Consider the following 24330-nt stretch of genomic DNA (forward strand, 5'->3'; position numbering starts at 1 on the left):
TTTTCCCTAACTGTTGCAATGGAACACTTTTACAACAGATGTCAGGGGAACTGACTTGGATTTATTGACTACTGACCTTCAATAGAATGCAGCATTAGACCTTATTCTTGGGGCCAGAATGATGAAAATATCAAGACTGTTGCCATAACGATTAACAATTAAAAACAAAATATGACATGTTTTTTTGAATGGGAAAAAGTTCTCAAAATGTTGCATATAACTGGAAGCTGAAACCCATGACTAGTTAAAGGTCAAAGTATGTAACTTTCTTTCTTTCTTTTTTTTTTTTTTCTGGTTTTCTGGTTTTGGACAATGACTTGTTAGTGTCCATGGAGATGTTATTGATATTTCTGGAATATATACTCATATACTCATTAAACTTGAGTTTCATTAGGCCAAATTGTATTAATCAAAAATCACAATTATTTATTCCATTACTGATGGGTTTACAACTCAAAAATGCATAGAAAAACAGGCATTCGGACTGTAAGCGGGGTTTCCTCTCCACAGATCTGACCTGTAACTTGAAAGCTACACAATGCACCTTTAAGTAAAAATAAGAATGCATGTATTTCAAGATATTAAAGCTCCTTATTTGAACTAATGTAAGATAGATATATACTGTATTCTTGTATAGCTTTTGAATGTGTCATTTTTGGCTCAGCTTCAATGACTCTCCAAGCAAAATATTTTCACTTGAGTACTTGAGGTGTAAGGTGTTAATAGTCTAAAATCACTATTATGGGAAATCTACTAATATTACTCGGCTTAGCATTTGCCAACATTTAAAACATCAAATTACAGTCTCGAACAAGTTTGGCTTACGACGTGTGAGTGACATTGCACCCACAGATGAACCCAGAACTGAATGAAAGCTTGGACATTTTCTGTTTTTATTTCAAATCCAAAAGTCAAAGTGTGTGTTCTGGATTTGAGCCCGGATCAGACGCCTTTTTTTTTTTTTTTTTTTTTTCTCACTCACAGTTCACTTCTTCTTCCTCTGCCGTGCCTACATAATGTGGCAGTCCAGCGTTTCACAAATCAAAATGTCTAACTTTGGCAATTACCTTTCACTCTTCCTCTTGCATAGACCAGTGATGAAAGAAGTACTCAGTTTTGTTACTTAAAAGATTCAATGTGTAAGTTTTTTGGTTGGGGGGGTCTGCCACCTGCTTGTGTCATTGCTCTGCCTGGAATGTTTCACAGTATGACATTAGACTCATGTATCTTTTCATTATACAGTTACAGGTGTGTGTATAATCAAAAATACATTGAAAAACAAACATCGAAAAATATCTTGTTATTATTGAGTTAACGCATCGAGTTTATTGCGAGATTAATGCTCTTTGTGACCTAGTTAACTAGTTTTTTCATAAGCTGTGGTCACTGCTAGTAACCATAGACTGTATAAAGTCAGCCATAGTGTTCCGCGCCGCTCAAATGAGGCTCGTGATGCTAACGGTTACAGGAGCGAATCTGGAGCCAGGTTCTATGTTATGAGTAGGATATTTTTGATGGGCAAAAAAGCGAAAAAAGAAGTTCAGGGTCATGTAGAGCGGGTTAATATAAACATTTTGAGACCAAAATGACGAGGCTCACAGCAGCAGTTACAGACAGAGGGGCAACAAGACAAAGTAAGTCAATTGGAGCCAGGGTCAGAAGGAGCCGGAAGAGCCTCCTGGCGAACTTCCTATTCGGCACGCGGAGACTAACGTGTTAGCTATGTCCCCTCATATATATGGTCTATGCTGGTTACATTAGAAAAACTACAGGATCCAGCTGTAAACAGGAAGCAAAACAATTTGTACATATGAAGAAAATACGCTCTGAAATGTACAGCAAATCCGCGCTTACCTTCAACAAGGACTGTGGACAGTGACAGAAGATTTAAACGCTCTCTCTTCCGGTTGTTCTCACTGCTCCGAGCTGTTGTTATATTCATAAACGTATCACAGCAGGACTCATATCTGTCTCACTATTTAACAGATATTTCTGCCGCTGGACTTATTTTCTCGGCAGCTCCATGTGATGACGTCGCTGGGCAGACAAGCACAGTCGCGCTAACTGGAGATTACTGGACGTCCCTCAGTAATGAGAACTACCTCGGGGTCACAGCGTTCTTACTGTGAGAGGAGTTGCCTCTCCACAGATCTAACCTGTAATTTTGCCTGGTAGAATCATCTGCGTGTCTCCATGGAGAGTTTAAAAATTGAGCAGTGCATCTTTAATATTACCAATGGAACTAAACAGGAATTTTGACTGTAAGCGGGGTTGCCTCTCCACAGATGTGAAAAGTAACTTGGTCTGGTTTGGTTTCCATGGAGATAGAAAGGTTTAATACCATACTGGGGAGCATTCCAGGCAAAGCAATAACATCTCCATGGAGAAAACATTTGACGGTCCCTCTGTCAGAAAAATAAAGTAAAGATGTCTCACATTTTTACTTTACTTTACTACTTTTACTTTGTCACGTTCCACGACTGGCATAGGCGCACTTTACTTTTTCGAACCTTCCTTCTTTGTTTTAGCAGTATCATATAGCCTCAATCTGTCCATTTGTCAAACAAGTGAGTGGTTGGCGCGATCACTCACTTGCGAGCGCGCACACAGCTCCATTAGCCTCAGATCTGCTTTCACCTCCTGCTCCCTCTCCTCCTCTTCCTCCTCCTCCTCTTCTGCCGGCTACTGTTTCCCAACCTCTCCCGACTCCCAACTTGTCCTTTCTTGTCGTCCTCGCTTGCATCTGTCTTCTTCTGTCATCGCTCGTTCGCGGCGGGCCCACTCATCTTCACTCTCGGCTCGTAATGACGGAGGGACGGTGGGATTGACCCCTGGCCCCGAGGTCAAAGGTCGTCCACCCTAGACCGCACCTCGTCCATGCGTTCGTTCATTTATCCTCTCTTAACCAAACCTCGCGATGTCATCTCAAAGCCCTCTTTCAGTTTGTGTTTGCGCCAATCCACGGAGCTGCAGTCTCTGAGCTGGAAAAGCGTGTAATCAGAAATACACTGGACGCATTCAGCCAAAAGCGTGTTTAAAATGTTAGTCTACTTTATTATATTGATTTAAAATTTAGCAAATGATCATGGATGTCTAAACTTGTCAGAAATGTTACACATGTTTGAAGTGTAGTGTAACCCAACAGCTTAAAGGTGCAATATTTGTAACATTTTCGTTAGAGATCCGTCACCTCCTTGTTTCTATGGATATGTCATTGTTCTGTCTGGAATATTCCACAGTATGACATTAAACAGCGTCACCTTACATTTATTGAATTAAAGGTGGATTTATCGCTTAAAAATACCTAGAAAAACAAACATTCTGACTCTGATCTGACCTGTAACTTGGTCTGGTTTGGTCTCCACGATAGAGAGATAGAAAGTTTTAATGCCATACTGTGAAATATTCCAAACAAAGCAATGGAAAAAAGCATTTGACAGGCCCTCCAACCAGAAAAGTTACACCTTTAAGCTTTGGACTTTCTCACTTGTCATTTATCAAGAGAATAAAATGATGAATGAAATAAACTAATTAAAGAGTTCTAATAGGGCTCGCATTTTCAGTTGGGTGCTACAATAAACAGTTTTCCTGATATGTCACATTATTCACAGGGCTTTGTAATGCAAAAGATTGGACCTTTTAGATAACTTAATTATGGTACCTTTTACGGCACTGAAATGTCTACCCATGCTTCTGTACTGATGTGTGATCGTAAACCTCTGATCTGACATTTTGAGATGCAATACGTAACTTTCACTTACCAGCAAGAATGTAAGATTTCTGTAAGTTTCTCAAACAAATAGTTAGAATGTAACTACCTTTTCAATGCCAGTACAATATAACTCTTCACATTCACAGGTTTTTGTTTTTCTAATTGTCACTTCATTTGGTGTGATAATAATTGTGCTGTAAATCTTTGTCATAGTTTTGCACCAGTCAATTGGCAGTTTGTGATGGAAGTCAGAAATTGAAGTTGAAAATCTGAGTTGTGCTGAGTTCTACAAAAGTAGTGTGATGTCATAAAAGTCAGGCAAATTTATGACCTATAAACATATTTTTCAAACCTTAATATTGTTTAAATTAGACAATATCTGGCCCAGTGTACAGTGAAACAGCTATGGAGTTATCAAGTGAGATGCCATCATTTCTAATCAAAAAGGAAAAGAAACCACCAATTTTTCCTTTTTTTTTTTTTTAAGCAAAAACTGAAATACATTGCACATTAAATGCACATGCACTTTAAAGGTCAGAAACAGATACAGTATATTGTATTAACAGCCATTGAGGTACTCTGCACTGGTCTTTGAGAACTGTGAAACATGCTTACAAACTAACTGAGGTGAATAATTAGGATGTTTAAAATCGTATTGTGTGAGTAAGTAAGATAAGTGTGAATAACTTTGGACCACAGCAAATGAACTAGTTCTGTATTTCATGTTTTTGAGTAAAAATCTCCACAGTGGATTTAAGTTAACTCCCTGTCCTCTTGTGCGCCCCCTGTAGATGATTTCGTTGGCTGAGGCTGCAGAGGAGACCCAGGCTGAGCTGGATCAGGCCTTCGCTCGGCTCAGGAGTGGCTCTCACCTGCTGGTCCTGCTCCTGTCTCTGTGGCAGGGCCTCCCTCCAGACCAGACTGCCCTGCTCGAGGCCACACTACTGCCTCTGCTACAGGACACACCACAACTGGTACACACACACACACACACACACACACACACACACGCGCGCGCATGTGTGCACATACGCACACTCAAAATGTTTGCCTGGAATCGGAATACACACTCTCCAGTACTTTACAAAGATGTGAGTTTGGTCACTGGTGGACCTCCCAGTGTTCAGATGGGCGTGATTGACAGATGGATAAGCCAATCAGGGGCACACATGGTCTGTCCACATCAAAATATGTCTGCTTATGAGGGAAAAAGACAGGAAAAAAAAATGTCACAAGGAACTGCAAAACACTGTCAATTGAGCACAGCACTAAAAAGGTGAAATTGATAGATGACCAGTGAGCTCTTTCGTTTCACATGCATGACTGAAAAAAACAAAACAAATCACAGTGGTTCTGTTTGAATCTGGCTCGAGGTGTGATGAAGTGTGGTGACCAGACTTACAGTATAATCTCACTGAATAAAAAATATCGTTTTGGACTTCCCAATCAATTAAAATGCACCTTCAGCTTGATACAAAAATAAAATAAAATACACACACACACTACACACACCAGCTCTCATTCATTTATCCACATAAAAGTGAACTTTTGTGTTTCTATTGAAACATTTATTTTCTCCAGAATAATGAATGACTTTCCTTTGGAATCAATTAAGTATCAATCTATCTAAACCTCTAACAGAGCTGCATTCTTTTGATTCTTCAGATATTCATCTGTTTTGTTTTCTACAACTTATTGGATTTATTAAAAACCTTTTATTCATTCTATTTCTGTCCTGTGAACTTGACTTTTATGTATCGATACTTGCTCAAATTAGTAACTTTTTCTATACTGGTTTTAATCAATCAGTCAGTCAATCAAACTTTATTTGTATAGCACTTTTCATACACTTAAAATGTAGCACAAAGTGCTTCACATGCAACAGAAAAATTACAATACAATAATTAAAATCAAGAGCAACCCCCCACCCCATCCCTTTGTATCGTTTAGTATCTGATTTTCGATACTTTTGACAACCCAGTTGCTACTATTTCTTTGTTAGATCTTTGCATTAGAACAGGTGTGTCTAATAATATGGCCAGTGTCCAGCATGTGTCTATCCATCTGCAGCTGCTCAGTAAACAGAGCACTGGTTAAACACACACACTCCTGAAACTACCTAAATACATGAAGTGGTCTGGTCCCAGCGGACGAGACCCCACAGCCATCTGTCAGCTCCGCGAACAACTTGTTTATAATTGTAGCAATAAAGTTCTCCAACAGTTTGTGTCTTCAACCAAGCCCAAGAGAAATATGGCCAAACCTTTTCCGATGGTGTGTGCCTGTTGAAAAATAACATGTCATTCACAAAAAATGTCAAATATCTTTAAAGTGTATAGTTTAATGTTGTGTGCGGATTTTTGCTGTGCTTTCCGCCTTTAAAGGTGCACTATGTAGCTTTTCAGTTGGGGATCACTTGCTTCAGTTGGGGGTCTGTCACCTCCCAGAAATGTTCCACAGTATAACATTAACATCTCTACCTTACATTTATTCAGTTACAGGTGGTTTTGTAGCTCAAAAATACTTAGAAAAACAGCCATTCTGACTGTGAGCGGGGTTGCCTCTCCACAGATTTGGCCTGTAACTTGGTCTTGTTTGGTCTCCATGAAGATAAAAAGATTTAATGCCATTCTTTGAAACATTCCAGACAAAGCAATAACGTCATGAAGAAAAACCTTTAACAGGCCCTCCACCAGAAAAGTTAAAAACATCACAGATCTGTTAATCTGATGTGACAGAAATTTGATTTTCTTGTAAAATATTGGTGGACCGGTGAGCTCTTTTGTTTCACATGCATCACAGAAATAAACAAACCTGATTGCACTTGCCTGACCAGCCAGTCCCTTCTACATCCTGTTAGAAACCAGAAGGCTAAGGGACTGAGCGTGATAAACCTCTGTCCAAATTTTAGACAAACTAACTACAACTACAGCTGCTCATTTGTATCAAGTGTCTCTCAGATGCAGAAGACATCATTCAGAACAAAATATTTAACTTCTTTTACCTGAAATAAGTAGTAGTAAGGTGCTTCAATCGCTGATTCTTTAAAAATCCACACTGTTTCTTTGTCCTTTATGTAGTTTTTTCTCCTTTTTTTACATGTAAGCAGCCACGTTTGTTTTGACACTAACAGAGTATGCATCTCTCTGATTGGTTCAACCACCTGTCAATCACATCCTCTAAATTCAGGGAGACAGGATACAGCTCCAGATCCACTTGTCTTTGCAAAATTTTGTAATGATTGCAGATGCTTGTGTTGTCTGTTGATATAAAATACTTCAATGCCGTATTCGTGTGAAATAGGTGAGAAAAGGATTGTCTTTAGTCAAAATGAAACAAAACTTCAAAGGTGCACTGTGTAACTTTTTAGTTCAAGGTCACCTGCTTGTTCCTATGGACATGCCGTCGCTCTGCCTGGATTTCACAGTATGACTTTATGACTTTACGAGCCCCTTGCAAACTTCCCTTCTGAATGAGGGGGATGAACGGGTTTAGAATAATTTTCCAACAGTCATAAGACCATGGAATTTTAATTTTGTATTTGAAAAACAGGTGGATCTATAGCTCAAAAAAATACCGTGAAAAACAGGCATTCTGACTGTGAGCGGGGTTGCCTCTCCACAGATCTGACCTGTAACTTGGCCTGCTTTGGTCTCCATGAAGATAGAAAGGTTTAATTCCATACTTTACTTTGAAACATTCCAGACAAAGCAATAACGTCATCACAGAGGAAAGCATTTGACAGGCCCTCGCTAGAAAAGTTACACAATGCACCTTTAAATCATATAAACTGATATCCCTCTGTTTTAAAAAAAAACAAAGAGACATCCTTATGAATAGGAGTGTGCAAAAATATCGAAATAGCAATATATCGTATCGTTTAATGTGATGATACAGGATGGATATTATAGGCTGAGAGTATTTTTTTTTTCCAATATTTTACTAAATTATTTTGTTACAGCACTACAGTTTTGCTGCTTGTTTAGATATTAGATATATATTCACAGTTTCGATTATTAAAATGGGCGTTTTTCATATGAACTTTGCACAAGTGGTTTAACAAAAACTTTTAGTATCACAGCCATGACTCAGCCTTTATTTAATATTGAACTGTATCATATCTATTTGAAATATATTGTGCTGAAATGTAAGCTCAGTGTATTGAGTTATGTATCGTATTGTGGCTTTGGTATCGAGGTATGTATTGTATCGGCAACTTCTTAATGATACCCAGCCCTGTTTATGAACTTACCAGGCAACTCCATCTCTGACTCTGCCCTACAACAGCAAGGCCTTAACTCACCAGAGTGTGAAACTGAGAAAAATTACTTCAAAGTTTCTGTTTGGTCCAGACAAAAATATAATAGGGAGGGCTCCCAACTAGTCTCTATAATGAATAAATATTTGTATGCAAAAAATACTGAGCTCAAAATTGACCTTTGACCCTCTGTCTTTGTATCATGAGCCAAAAATAAGGAGTTGTGCAAAGGCAAAAGGCAGTAACTGACATGATCATTATTTGCTTGATTTTCACCATTTTCACTTCCATTCATTATAAGAACACGTCACCAAGCTCTAGTCTTCATGGGGTTTGTCTGAAATGATATAGAAGAGCTTTGGATTTCCTATTTAGTGCTGATCAGGGTCACGCGACAACACTTACATAGTTAAACAGTTTGACAGACAAGTGACTTTGCAGTATAGTGTGTACAGTATGAATAAATACACAAAATACTTTCACATTAAAGATAACTGAAGCATAATTGAATACAAAGGTATATTTATTTGATGTGTTAAGACCCTGTGCCAAGGCCGCAACAAAAAGAAGGAGGTGAGAGGATGGATTTTAAAATAAAAAACATTTATTAACTAGTTCTCAAACAAAACATACACTTACTGCTTTTTGCCTTTGCACGACTCCTTATTTTTGGCTCATGATACAAATGCAGAGTACAGGCACTGCCAAAAAAGGGTTAAAGGTCAATTTTCAGCTCAATATTTTTCACAATATTTAGTCATATGATAAAGGAGGTCTCAAACACATGAATTCATTTCTGACCAAACATGATTTTAGGGCCTTCCGCAGAAATCCCTACCTCTAAAACACGACTTCCCCATCTCTGTAAACTTTGTGAAAGCGTTACATAAATACATTTCCTTTGTACCCCTGACATTGCCCCGCGCTCTGGCCCCGTTCCCATGTCCCCCATCGGGCCAAGGTCATCGGGCTTTAAGGGGCAGATGACATACAGCCCTGGAAGCAGCCTCTGACTCATATACTGTACCACTATGAGCTCTGGATAAACACCGGTGTTGACAGAGCCCATCCATTTGCCCGCGTAAAAAAAACCCCACCGCTGACTTCTCACCCCACCGAGACCCTCCATGTCTACCTGCGTGTGTATTTTCCAAAGCCCCCTCCCTCCGGACCCCAACCTCTTTCTCTTTCTCATCACCGCATTCTATTTGCGGCTCCGTATGACCGTATGCTGCCCAAATAGCCCGCGGGGTCATTTACGAGACCGTAGGGGACACTTCTGTACACGCACGAATAAGCTTGGTTGTTCTTTCGAATTCGATTAATAGCGTAACGTGAATTAGCACTAACTGGGGTCATGTTCGTGGTATTTACGGATGGGCTAATGGGCTATATTCAGGCAGCGCTAAAGTTTCTAGCAACCTGCTGTCAGAAATAGAGCTGAGCCATTAGTTTTATAGCTTGGTGATGAAGTGGAGGTAGGATAAACAGGGACTAGCATGTAATACAAGTGTACTAACACCTTGTGGAATTTCAGTGTTAAGCCAGGATTTAGGAAGATTTGTGGTGCATTAAGAGATGGGTTGTTTCCACTGGAGAAGAACAGCCTGCTATTAAAGGGATGACATGTTCCAAATAGACACTGGTAACGTTTGCGAAGCCAGTGCCACTTTGTGATAGTAGTTGGTAGTCAGGGGTGTAGTGGGCGTGGTACGCGGGGGTACGCCGTCCACCCACTTCTCCTGATGTAAGATATAAAAAAATATCAAATATAAAATAGCTACAACTTAAATGTCAAACCGGAGCTATTGGCAAAGATGAAAACAACCTGCATACCAACAAAGCTGATCACACGTACAAACTATGGCACTTTTTCATGCTCAGTGAAACAGTGGTTCCTTTCAAACCAAACCAAACCCATAATGTGTAGTGAATGAATTGAATGTTGATTTTGATAAATTATGATGATTTTAAGTTGCTGAGAGAACTAGTTGTGAATGAGCATACAGAATTGTTATGATGCTCTGATCATATGGACACATTCTCTTTGTATGGTTGATTTTATGAACTATAACATCAACCTGCCCAGGGACGACAGGTGGAATTTAGCAGCAGTGCTATAACCTGGTACAATGCATCGCTCCTGTTAAGGTTAATGTCTATTATGCACTGTCCCTGTCTCATTAAATAAATAAACTAAACTAAACTAAACATAATATAAGCTTATGATCTGCAGTACTGTTGCATAGTGACCTGCAACGCAAGGGGACGCGCACACCAACACCTACAAACACCCACCTTCATGATCATCATCAACCTAAGAGAAAAATATAAATCAAAATAAAATAGAACGAAGACTTAACTTACCATGTGTTGTGCATTTCGATTTTGCTTTGGTTTGAGTCCTCCAATAAATTGGAAACTCAACAGAAAAATACTAGTTTTTATTTTCGGAAAGACACCACCAGCCTTTGCCAACAACACTCGACATGAGATATTAAAAAAATAACAAATATAAAATTGCCTACATCTTAAATGTCAAACTGGAGCTATTGGCAATGGTGAAAACAACCTGCATCTCCAGTACTGTTCTATAGTGACCTGTAACATAAGGGGACGCTCACACAAACACCCACCTTCATGATCGTCATCAACCTGAGAAACCCCCCCCCACAAAAAAAACATAAATAAAAATAGAATGAACTTAACATAATTTAACATATGTTGTGCATTTTGATTTCACTTCCTATTTAGTCCTCCACTAAAATGGCAACTCAACAGAAAAATATTTATTTTTATTTTCGGAAAGACACCATCAGAATTCAGACACCCAAGCCAGAGACTTTGTGCAAGCAACCAGCCAGCGCCAACAAGACTGAATTTCTCACAGCTTCAGCTAATGCAAGCACAGAGGTGGTGGGGAGCCATGTGGAAGAGAAAAAAGGAGGCCTATCTCTGGATCGACGCTAAGGACAGGAAACTAGGCTGCAAGGTGTGCTCGTCAGTTAGTGATTTATCTGTATTTATTTATATGGCTTTTGGGGTGGAGATGGATGGGAGAGAGGTGGGCGGGATTCATCACATCGACGACGTCACTATTCATGTTCTCCCACTTAAAACATTCCCACTACACCATTGTTGGCAGCTAGTGTTTTGAAGCTGGACAATTCATACATTTGTGTTTTTGGGAGGGAGGGTCAGTTATCTTCTCGTCGTCATGGAGATGTTTTTGCTCTGTCCAGAATGCTCCACAGTATTGCAATAAACATATCTATTTCCGTGGAGGCAAAAACGTGACACCACCAAGCCAAGTTTACACGTCAGATCTGTGGAGAGATGTTTTTAAGTATAAAAACACCTGTAGTTGAATAAATGCAAGATAGATAATGCTACTGTGGAACATTTCAAGCAAAGCAATAACATCTCCATGGAAAAAAAAAAAATCCTTCACTGGAAAAGTTACACAATGCACCTTTAAATAAAAAGAACAAATATAATAAATGATAATGTATTATTTGAATATTGTGTTTTTATAAAGTTGTTTCTTGTTGGAGGTCATGGAGTACACTCTGGACAACCATTAACTTGTGTGTTTATTCACAAAAACTTTCACCTTCATAGCAAGAAATACAGGGAGCAGTTTATTTGATTGTTTTTATTGCCTTATTTATTTGCATATTTGTTTATTTGATAGGAACAGTGCATATTAATGAACATCTGTAATTAGAGTGTAAATATGACAGATTAAAGCAAAAATGCTCATTTTCATCTGTTGTTCCTCGGCAGATCACACGGAGAATAATGCAAAATACAAAACAGTTACAAAGAGACATAACAGAGAACAGTAAAAGGCCAGATTAAAAGTGTTCACAGACTTGGTTTTCCTTCATTCACAGTTTAAGGTGCAGTTTGAATGTTCCAATTCTGCTTCTAAAATAACAGCAATAATCACCAATTGCTTGTGTTGTCTGTTGGTATAAAATGCTTTAATGCTCGATTTGCTTAAAATTAACTTTAAATCATATAAATGAAGTATTATTACATCAAGAAGAAAATGCAAAGAATGATTCCAAAATTATTCCAAGTAAGAATAAACAATGTCGTCATAGTTAACTTAAGTGTAGAGTGTCGTAGACCCATAACAAAAGAGGCAGAGGAATTTTCGTCTGGTATCTAACCAAACATCTCATTTAGGTGCAGCCAACTAGAACACCTCTCTCCACTCTGCGTCTGCTCATAGCTTCTTCCCATGCATGCTTTTTATGCCCATCTTCTGTTTCACTCATCCTCCTTTCAGATCTGAAGGGTTGATCCACTATAAAATGTGCACTGTAAAAAAGAAAACTGTCTTTGTCAAATGTCTGACACGAGGATTCTTTATCCTTTAAGACTGGAGATGTTCTTACTGAGCCCATAACTCCAGTTTCAAATGACTTTCCCTGTTCTAATGCGCAGGGCAGATGGATAACTGTCTAAACACGTGTCTGTCTTTCTTTTGGGGTCCCTCAAGGTCCTGTACTGGGCTCAGTCAAGTTTATTATCGTAAGATCGTAAGATATGCCTTTATTAGTCCCACAGTGGGGAAATTCCAGTGTTGCAACGCACTATTCCAGAACAGCAGGAAAAGGTAACACAGATAATAAATAATAGCTTAAAAATAATTTAAAATAGACTTAAAAATAATTGCACATGGTTATGATTGACTGGTACATGTTCAGTGTTAACAGTGTTTGTTGTAAAGTCTGACAGCAGCAGGAAGGAAAGACCTGCGAAACCTCTCCTTCACACAGCGAGGGTGAATCAGTCTGTCACTGAAGCTGCTCTCCAGAGCAGACAGAGCGTCCTGCAGGGGGTCAGACTCATGGCCCAGCATAGAGACGACCTTAGTCAGGACCCTCCTGTCCCCCACCTCCTGCACTGAGTCCAGACGACAGCCCAGGACAGAGCTGGACTTCTTGATGACCTTGTCCAGCTTCTTCCTCTCCCTCTCTGTGATGCTGCTGCTCCAGCAGACCACACCGTACAGGATGGCTGATGCCACCACAGAGTCATAAAAGGTCTTCAGGAGTGGCCCCCCCACTCCAAAAGACCTGAGTCTCCTCAGGAGATAGAGCCTGCTCTGGCCCTTCCTGTACAGTGCATCTGTGTTGTGAGTCCAGTCCAGTTTATTGTTCAGATGAACACCCAGGTACTTATATGTGTCCACTCTCTCAATGTCCCTTCCCTGGAAGTTCACTGAGAGGGTAGTAGAGTGACGTCTGCGGAAGTCCACCACCATCTCCTTGGTCTTCCCTGCATTGATGATGAGGTGGTTCTGCTGACACCAGTCCACAAAGTCCTGTATTAGTCCTCTGTACTCCACATCATTATCATCCTTGATGAAGCCAATGATGGCAGAGTCATCAGAGAACTTCTGCAGGACGCAGCTGTCCGTGTTGTGTCTGAAGTCTGCAGTGTAGAGGGTGAAAAGAAAGGGCGCGAGGACAGTGCCCTGGGGCGCCCCCACACTACCAGTCAGGAGGTCAGACACGCAGTTCTTGGATCTCACAAACTGGGGCCGGTTTGTGAGGTAGTCCAGAATCCAGTCTGCCAGGTCACAGTCCACACTGGCAGTCTCCAGCTTGTCCCTCAGGAGCAGTGGCTGGATGGTGTTGAAAGCACTGGAGAAATCAAAGAAAAGAATCCTCACAGTGCTGCCGGGGTTCTCCAGGTGAGACAGTGAGCGGTGCAGCAGGTAGATGACGGTGTCCTCCACTCCGATTCCAGGCCGGTACGCAAACTGCAGCGGGTCCATCGCTGAGCTCACGGTGGAGTGGAGGTGGCCAAGGACCAGTCTCTCCAGTGTCTTCATCAGATGGGATGTTAGAGCCACCGGCCTGAAGCTGCTGAGGTCTTTAGCGTGCGGCGTCTTAGGCACTGGTACCACGCAAGAGGTCTTCCAGAGTCGCGGTACCACCCTCAGCTTAAGGCTCATGTTGAAGACATGCTCCATAACACCGCACAGTTCGTCTGCACAGGACTTAAGGAGCCTGGAGCTGATGCCGTCTGGTCCTGCTGCCTTCCTGGGTCTAATTTTCTTGAGCTCCAGTCTCACCTGGGCTGCAGAAAATGACAGTGGCAGGCTGGGAGGAGGGGTGAGTCCATGTGTAGTGGTGGGCTGAAGAGCAGAGGCAGAGGTGTGAAGAGGTGGTGCAGGATTTCCCCATTGTCCAGCTGGGGAGGTGAGAGCTGGCAGATGGGTGGGGGAAGAGTGGGTGATTGATCAAACCTCAGGAAGTGAGAATTGAGGTCATTCACCCACTGCAGGTCCCCCACCCTCTGGGTTCAGAACTGTTCTGCAACATGGATTTTGCCATAGTTTAGAATATGCTATATTTGTAAATTAAAGGTTCTATATTACATAAAATTTACTTCTGTGAGCTTTAGGCAAGTGAAAACATATGTGGAGTTGTGTTTTGTTTCATTCACACATGTTTGAGTAATCGTTTATTTTAGTTTGTCTACATCTCCAAAGCTCAAAATGTTTTTCCACCTAGTTTTTGAGTTGATAGCTACATTTTAGTTTTCGTTAGGTAGAGCTGATTAGTTCCAGGGCTGAAATAATCAAAAAATGATTGTAGTGAATAAGTGGAGTTTAAAAACACAATGCAGCAATTCCTGTATTACCACATGACATCATAAGGTGGAGCAGAGAGTTTTCTATGCAGGATTTCTGTGTTAAACATGTGTGAATAAAACATAACACAACTCCTGGTATGTTTGTGATGAGGAAACAACATTATAACAGAATGAACTGCAATTTTGAAAGGGGTTATTAGAAACATCTATATGCAGATGTTAAGGATTTAGGGATTTAGATTGAACATTTTAGTTGAATATTTATGATTCTGTGTTGTTTTTAAAAGTGCTCATGTAGCTTTTCTGTTGGGATGTTTTGCTACCTGATTGTCTCCATGGCTATGTTACTGCTTTGTGCCTGTAATGTCCCATGGCAAAACTTTAATATGATTTTATTTTGCATTCATTCAATTGCAGACATGATTACTACTAATACTAATACTTATCCTGTACTTTGGTGATTTTGCCTGCTTGTCTCCATGTAGAACAATTTAATGCCACACTGTGGAACAATCTAGTCAAATCAACATCTCTATGGAGACAACCATGTGGCCGATTTTCCAGCATAAAAGTTATGTAGAGCGTCTTAAAATTTTATTGATTTTTTTGTTTTTTTTTGTTTCACAAATAAATAAATAAATACATACATACATGCATACATACATACATAGTACTTTTTATTTAAAAAGAGCTTTACAGGACACTCAAAGAGTTTACAAAACAAATATTAAAACAGTCAAAAGAGTCCCAGACAAATAATACAGTACACATGAAAATAATGAAAAAAAACTATATATTTTCTTACCTTTTCTGATGCAGTACACTATAATTTTTCCATTTTTTTACTTACTTACTTTTTTTTACTTACTGTTGACCAGAACGTATTCTAAACTTTTGATTCATCAATGTATTCACCTTTGGCAGATATAACAGCTGAGCACAGTCGAGGCATTCTTTTTACAATATAAATCAAATATTCTTCAGAAAGTTCTTCCCAAGTCTGTTGCAGAAGTTCCCATATATGTGTGGCACTTGTAGGTTACTTGGCTTTTACTTTTCTGTCCAGTTCATCCCAAACCAGCTCGATGGGGTTTAAGTCTAGAGATTGTGCTGGACACTCCATGTTTTCAAGTTTACCATCTTGTTCTTTTTTCTTGAGCTCGTTTTAGCAGAGCTTGTACTTGTATTTTGCATCTTTTATCTTTTTTTTTCAACCTCTGGCTGTTCAGTTCTTACCTTTGTACCATTTCAAGCTCTTCTTCGGACTTACACGACTTGAACTGCAATAAATAACTGGAAAAATTAGGGTGCTCTATTGTAAAGATAAAGCATACAAAAATAATGATGTTTTTATATCATGTAAATAGACTTAGACTTAGACAAACTTTATTGATCTACAAGGGAAATGATTTGGACACAGTAGCTCACACATCACAATATAATATAATAACAAAGAGCAAAAATAGAAATGGTAATAATAAATTCTGAATAAGTATCAAAAAAGATGTGAGCTGTTGTACATTTGTATGGAGTACGGTTTGAATGTAGTAAATAAAGACCATTCAGAGGAAACAGTTTACCAAATACTAAATTATACTTCCTTTCCTCGTGCAACAGTGTAAGTATGCATTTGATGACGAGGCCTTTAATCAGGACCATTCACTTTAATAGAGGCTTCATTTCATTGACATAGTTTAGTGACTTCAGCCATAATGATCGTTCACCCATCTGAACTGCAGTTAGATGCTCACACAAAGTCCCCTTTTGATTCCGACCTATACCTCTCCCCATTACTTCATTAGTGGGAATTTGCTCCTAATTTATCTCTCTGGCTTGTGTCCAATTCTGTGTCAGTCCACCTCTGTGCTTCCTTTCTTCTCATTCATTTTTTTTTCTTTTTTTTCTTTGGTTTTCTTCCTCAGCATGTGGAACCTATGTGTCAGCCTGACCCGTGCCAACTTTCCACCCCTTGTTTTCGTGTTTTTGATAACCCGGTGAGGTATTGTAGCAAGAATGGTCACCTTAGATCCTCGCGCTCCTCCTCCTCCTCGCTCTCCTCCTCCTCTTATCTGGAATCACCCCTGTCTGTAATATGTGCCTGATTCCCTGTCATCATCCCATCCCATTGACCCTCGACATCCTCGCGTCTTTCTCTTTCGGGCCCCTCTGTCATCGCCATTACAGGCTTGATTACCTGTCATTATGGCTCATTTGGGGCCTGTCACCGTGGCGACAGGCCGGGGGCAGGGGCGGAATGGAGGGTTACCTGTCATCACGCCCCCCTCGCTACACGCCCTGTCTGATAACCCCGCCCACTTCTCCAGAGATCAGATGGAGACGGACACGGGCTGGTGCACTGGGTCCCTAATAAATCTGTGCTAATTGGCTGTGAAAAAAACAGAACTAGTTGATTTAAAACGGTTTGCACTTACCTCACTTTAAAGATGCACTGTGTAAGTTTTCTGGTAGAGGGTTCACCGCCTGCTTGTCTTCATGGGATGGTGATTGTTTTGCCTTGAATGTTCCACAGTATGGTATTAAACTAGTCTATTTTGCATTTATTCCATTACAGAAGCTTTTACTGATTACACTGAGACGCCTCTCCATAGATCTGACCTGTATCTTAGCCTAGTTTAGTGTTTTCATTCATTCCGAGTATGCAAAATTTTCACTACAGCGTGTTTTTATAATCCGTTTTCCCAACTTTCCAAAGGCCAGAGCGGAGTTTTGACTTCACGGTAATCCCCGTGATAACTAGCATGCTAACAGCACACTTCCTGATTACAAGTGGTTGTAAAGTTACACAGTGCACCTTTAAGCATTCAGAATATTTGAATTTTTCACTACATAATCCGTTTTTTTATAATCAGTTTTCCCAACTTTCAGAGGCCAGAGCAGAGTTTTGATGTCCTGGTAATGCTTATGATAACTAGCATGCTAACAGCACACTTCCTGATTACAAGCAGTTGTAAAGTTACACAGTGTACCTTTAAGCATTCCGAGTATTCAAATTTTACAGTACAATGAGTTTTATAGTCCGTTATCCCAACTTTCTGAGGCCAAAGCGGAGTTTTGACTTCACGGTAATCCCCGTGATAACTAGCGTGCTAACAGCACACTTCCTGATTACAAGCAGTTGTAAAGTTACATAGTGCGCCTTTAAGCATTCCAAGTATTCGAATTTTTCACTACAATGAGTTTTTATAATCCATTTCTACAACTTTCAGAAGCCAGAGCTTAGTTTTGACATCACGGTAATGCTCAATAACTAGCGTGCTAACAGCACACTTCCTGATTACAAGCAGTTGTAAAGTTACACAGTGCACCTTTAGGCATTTTGAATGTTTGAATTTTTCACTACAATGAGTTTTTATAATCTGTTTTACCAACGTTCCAAGGCCAGAGCGGAGCTTCGACGTCACGTAATGCTCGCGATAACTAGCATGCTGAGGGCGCACTTCCTGATTACAAGCAGTTGTAATGTTACACAGTGCAACTTTAAATGTTCCAACTATTTGAATTTTTCACTACAATGAGTTTTTATAATCTGTTTTTTCAACTTTCAGAAGCCAGAGCAGAGTTTTGACATCACGGTAATGCTCACGGTAACTAGCATGCTAACAGCACACTTCCTGATTCTTGGAGGACAAAAACGCTTTATAATTAGATTCAAACAGCGCACGTAATATATCTGGACTGGGGCAACTACATGGGGAAAAAATGATAGAGCCACGTAAAGGACATATGGGGAAACTGTCTTTGTGGTTGTGGATTTTTTTTTCTCGTTCTATTCTCAACAGAAATGACAGTGTATACTAATAACAGTGTATGTTAATCCAATCCACTTTATTTCTATAGCACATTTCATACAAAAAAAAAAAAAAAACTGTCTCCAAAGTGCTGCACAAAAGAAATAAAACATATCCAATAGAAATATAAAATAAAGCTCTATTTAACTCCTGTAGTAATCGTTAAGACAATAAAACTATTGAAATCAAATAAGAACAGGGATACCAATAAATAATAAAAAGGTAATAACATAAAAATAAATAGAAAAAAAAAAAGATACAGGCAATAATAGTAGTAATAAAAAAGCTAGATGGCTTCCTTTAATAAAAAATAAATTTAAATAAAGATTCAAAGTTTACACAATATACTAAAAGGTCTGAAGAAAAATAAGTAAATACATACTTCTAATCTAATATTACTGCCATATTAAATTAACTTACTTACTTTTTTTTTTTTTTTTAACTGAATGAATTAAATTTTTCATGGTCTGTAGTCGCTCTGGATTAAGTCAAACCAGCCAAAACATGCATGATGGAAAAAAAAAAAAAAAAACGCACTGTACTATAAGTCACATTTTTTGGAGGAAATTTATTTTATAAAATCAGAGACCAAGAACCAAAGTTTCATCTTGAAAGGGAAGTTATGGTAATAACAATAAAATAGAGAACAACAGGTGAACAGTCTGGTTTGTTAACGTAACATGAGCAGTTATTCAAATAACTAGAGCATAAACAACAGAATTTAACAAGTTTGCCAGACTCTCAATCTCACTCCAAATCACTAAATCCATTGAATTCTTCATCCTCTGTGTCACTTCTGAACAACTCTGCTAAGTCTAGCTAAATCCATCTCTTAGCCTGCAATTAGCTTTTTTGTTTTCTTCATTGCAATTTGAGTATACTCCGCTTTTCACCAGTCTCTCACAGGTCTCTCACTCACTCCAAACTTTCTTTCTGCTGCTCAGTTACCATCTTCTGCTGCATATTTCACTACTTGCGGCAGGACAGCGGCTCTTTCTGCAGGAGACATGAGCAATAGAGCAAGAAGTGGCAGTGGTACAGAAGTAATGCAGATACTGGCATACAAGCCTAGAGCACCTCTCGCAGCTGTCAGTGAGAAAATAACAAACATGTGAAATTCTATATTTTAATATATAAGTCACATGTACCGGAGTATAAGTCGCAGGACCACCCAAACCATGAAAAAAGTGCAACTTATACTCAGAAAATATGGTATACTGAATATCTTGTCACATGCTTGTCTCCATGGAAGGTCTGCACTGCTTGAAATTGATTACTGTGGAACATCCCAAGCAAAGGTATGACATCTCCATAGAGTCAAGCAAGTAGCTGACCATCCACCAGAACAAGTAGCACAGAGCACCTTTAAGAAACACAAACTATCTGTAGAAGATCTTGGGCGTGCCCAGTATTTGGCCTAATAGAATGTCCATGCTTATTGATCTGGATTGTGGGGCCTGCTGCTGGACCTGTCAGGTGTGTGCTTGTGTGCGAGATGTAATGCACAGATAACCATTGTATCCGGGTTTCCACGGCGACGGAAAGAGCAGTACAAAACATGCTTTTCAGCGGCCTGACATTTATGAGCGCTGTACATGACCGTGTTCCTCCATCTCATTGATTCCATGTGTTTTATTTTGTTACGCTTTAATAAATGCCAAGAGGGCTGTAAAAGCATCCACAAATTCTAAGGTTAACGTCTTCATTTTCGTATACGTTTTCTGCATTGTTGCTTTGTTTATAATCAATTCCATTCCATTTTAGTTGTTTCTTTGGCCCTAGCCTTTAAAATACTGTAAGTAGAGCATTGGTGATCCAAACTTTCTCATGTATATGGTTGAGTTATAAAGGTCTGTTTTTGTTCTGAAGGGCTCTTTGCACGATACTGAGCCACTAGTTCCGGTTGAGTCAAATGTCCGGGAATTGGTCTCAGTTCTAATTATGTCTCTTTGGTTTTTCTCAGAGTTACAGAATTACGCTAAAATAATGAATATGTGAAGTTGCAGAAAATAATCACTGAAAGTATATTAAGGACGTTGCCAGAGTATACATCAGTGTTTAAGGTAGGATCATGTCTCAAAGCTAATGTTAAACTGAAATTTTTAAAGAGAAAATAGTGCCACAACCTGAAGCCTCCAGGGGACACCACTGCATCTACAAAAACAACTTGTTTGCCTGTCATTAATTGTATTTTCATCAAGTGTTTCATTTCCTGTTTGAGGTTTAATTTAGGTCAGCATAGCTTTGAGACACGAATACCTACTTTAATAAAGAAACATCTACAAGTATACCGGTACATAAAGATCTATCCCCAGGTGAAGTTTTCACATAGTTCAGAGCAGTTAGCTCGTAGATCACAACCACAATGAGCAGCCACTGTTTGCCATTGTGGCTGGTTTAATTAAAAGAAAAAATAAATCAAATTGCACTCTTTGATCGAGGCGGTTAGTACATTTATTCAGTTCCATTTACTTTGTAACAGCAGCAGATCTAATCGCAGATTTTGTTTATTATTCACTGTTTTGACTTTCTACTTATATTCACTTCAAACTATAAATCTGATGTTGTGTACAGACAGTACAATTACCCTTATAAGTAATAAGTAATAGTAGTACTTAAGTAGTAATTTTCCCAAATACTTTTTTACTCTTACTTGAGTCATTTTATGAAACAATTCAGTGAATTGGATATAACATTTTCAGGGTTCCCATGGTCATGGAAATCCTGGAAAAGGAAACTGAAAATGTCATTTTCCAGGCCTGTAAATTCAATGAAAATTTTGGAAAAGTCATGGAATTTTAGTATCCCTTTCACGCAGCTACGGCATTCTGTTAAGTTCTCATGAGGCTATTATGATTATTTCTGAACGTCTGCACCTTTTGTTTAAAAGAAACGACAATAAATGCACTGACAGTATTTTGAATGTTAAAAACTATAATCCCAAACCATAAGGTGAGTGGAAAGGGTTAACATTTCATATTTAACTTTTGTCCAGTTTACAGAATAGGATTTTCTTTTAGCTATGTTTGTTTTCCTCTCCAAAGCTCAAAATGCTCTGGTCCACCCTATGATCTCTTTAAGTGCTATAGTTATCAAGTAACAATTATCTTTTACCTTTAGTTCACTAGAGATTGGCAATCCTAGATATGAAATTATCCAAATGATTCTAGAGAATAGGTATGTAGTTTAAAAACGCATTTCCTGTATTACGTGTGTGATTGAAACAAAACACAACTTTGGGTATGTTTTTGGATACACCATAATAGCATAGATCCAAAAATAGTGCAATATTGGCCCTTGAAAACACCAAAATGTCCAAAATAAAAGGCTTGACTAATTAGCTCCAATACCAACACTTTCTTAGACACAAATAATTTGACATTTTTAAAAACAACCCACCTCAGTATATATTTAACACCATTTTCTCTTTTGCCTCTGACTCCAGGGCTGGGAGGAGAGCTGTGACGCGGCCGTGACCCACCTTTTGAGAACCTGCTTGTCCCGGAGCCCCAAAGAGCAGGCCCTGTCTCTGGCCCAGAGCGGGGGCCCCGTGCTGGAGCTGCCCAAAGACACAGCGCGTCTGAAGAAGCACATCACTCTGCTGTGCGACCGCCTGGGCAAAGGAGGCCGACTGTCCCTGTGCTCTGAGGCCAACGTGCAGCTGCCAGCTCACATACAGAACCTGGCAGCCCCTGGTAAGTGACTGCGCTGAGCTGCTATTAGGATTATGAAGACATGCTGGAGCTGTGCAGGTCCGTTAATGTCCAGTAATGTCTGTGAGTTAAACAGATCATTGAGACAGCAGGGAGTCATTATTCTGAAGTCAAATATAACCCAAGGATATTTCAACCTGGAGAGACTCAGACCCCAGCAGAAAACATTGCGATGAAAGGCATGTCCGATCAGATGATGTTTAGAGGTCTTATCCCCGAGGCCTGGACACTGGAGGTGGAAGAGGTGAGGCCGAGTGAAGGAGGCGATGAGAGGATGAGATGGTGCGGGGGAGGAGGTGGGGCTTCAGGGAGACACTCTTGCTTTGCTATGAGTATTGTAGTATATTAAACTCATCTATCTTCATGGAGACAACTGGTGATCTGTGGAGAGGTGACCTGATTACAATACATTTGTCAAGGTATTTTTTTATATTCTAAACACTGAATTTAGTATATGCTAGTGTTGAAGTACTCGAGACCGGTCTCGGTCTTGAGACCGACCTCGAGACCGTTTTTTACAGTCTTGGACTTGGTCTTGTCTCGGTTTTGAAGGTGCTTGGACCCAGTCTTGCCTCGCTCTTGAAGGCGCTTGAACTCGGTCTTGAAGGCGCTTGGACTCAGTCTTGAAGGGGCTTGGACTCGGTCTTGTCTCGGTCTTAAAGGTGCCTGAACTCGGTCTTGTCGTAGACTCAAGGTATAACTCCAGTTAGGAACTTAAGAAAACAACTTTCTTCACTTTCTTCACAGTTTTCTGTAAAGTGCCAGTAGAAATTATATTAATTAAAGAAGGGGTTCTCAAACTGTGGGTAAGGGTCCAAAAAGGGGGCACAGAGTGTTTAAGTGCAGTACAGTTTGCTTGGCTTATTTTAAGCTTAAATTAACTTTTATCAGACAACATGGAGATAGATTTTTTTTTTTTTTAATCATTATTATATATGTGCCAAAATAACTGTAAAATACAATAAATGTAGGAAATGACAAAGATGGTCTTGATTTGGTCTCGATGAGTCATGGTCTTGGGCTTGTCTCTGTCTCGGCCTTTAAAAGTCTTGGTCTTGTCTTGGTCTCAACTCTCAGAGGTCTTGGTCTTGTCTCAGTCTGGGAACCCTGTGGTCTCGGACAGGTCTTGGTCTCGATTAGTGCAGTCTTGACTACCACTAGTAATTATACTAGTAATTATATGTTTGCATCCAATTCCTATATTTTCTTTCTCTTCTTTTAATTGAGAGTTGTCCAGAAGTAAAAAAAAAAAAAGTTAAAATATTAAATTCAGACCTCTCCCCTCCACCATGGCTCCCTTCTGACCACTCAAACAGAGCCAGTCTCCTCCTGCGTCCCCTGGTGAGGATTTTGTGCTCGGCCTGTCAAATACATGAGCCCCATTCACACACACACACACACACGTCCTTTAAACGTACATGGACAAAACGGTGATGCACAAAAACAGAACTGTGAAACTGGACGGGAGTTTGCAGTGGACACGCGCTCGCACACTCTCTCCGCCTCATTTCCATCTGGCTGGACTTTACAGGAGGCTCCCTGACAAGATCATCAATTACAGTCTGCATTTACGCCTCTCTGCGCCCCACAATCCTGCCGTCTGTCCTCAACAAGCTATTTCTCAACTCCCCGCCAGCCCCCGGACTGTTTGGAATTGGGAAAGAAGAAAAAACTGTGCTGTAAGCATAGTGTTAGCATAGTGTCCACCGCGCAGTTTGTATGTTACACTACAAGATGTGAGGAATTTCAAATCACAAGACAGAATGCATTTAAATGGGATCAGACGTGGTTATGATCAAGTTTGTGTGAGCTACAAGTCTTCTACCTGTAGCTCAGGACCAGTAGCTCTCTATACCCTTCCTAGATGATTATTTTAAACTGCTGCAAAAAAAAAAACTGAGTAACAATAAAAATGGCAAAATACTTAAAGGTCATATATTATGCACAGTTGACTCTTGTGAGCTTTAAGTCATGTTATAATGTTCTGACCTCATTAAAATCATACCTGGAGTTGTGTTTTGTTTCATTCAAACATTTTCTACCTCAGTGATTGTCATGAAGTGGTAGTTTTCAAGTTATCAACTACCTTTTACCTGTAGTTCAGCTGAGATTCCAGTTAATTTCAGGGCTGAAACACACATCAAACACAGTGGAGCACCTCCTGTATTACAACATGACATCACAAGGTGGAATGAGTGTTTTCAGTTTGAGAGAAGAACT

General features: G+C 39.7%; 1 protein-coding gene across 1 annotated transcript in view; it reads left to right on the forward strand.

Moving 5' to 3' along the window:
* bbs9 (Bardet-Biedl syndrome 9) overlaps positions 1-24330 on the forward strand; it is a 302584-nt gene that overhangs the window by 147322 nt on the left and 130932 nt on the right. Inside the window, 2 exon segments of the mRNA XM_055164219.1 lie at positions 4504-4686; positions 21843-22092. Of these exon segments, the coding sequence (XP_055020194.1) occupies positions 4504-4686; positions 21843-22092 (433 nt within the window).

This window comes from Boleophthalmus pectinirostris, unplaced genomic scaffold (genome assembly GCF_026225935.1).
Source record: "Boleophthalmus pectinirostris isolate CB_2022bp ecotype Guang Dong unplaced genomic scaffold, ASM2622593v1 HiC_scaffold_6, whole genome shotgun sequence".
Lineage (NCBI taxonomy): Eukaryota > Metazoa > Chordata > Actinopteri > Gobiiformes > Gobiidae > Boleophthalmus > Boleophthalmus pectinirostris.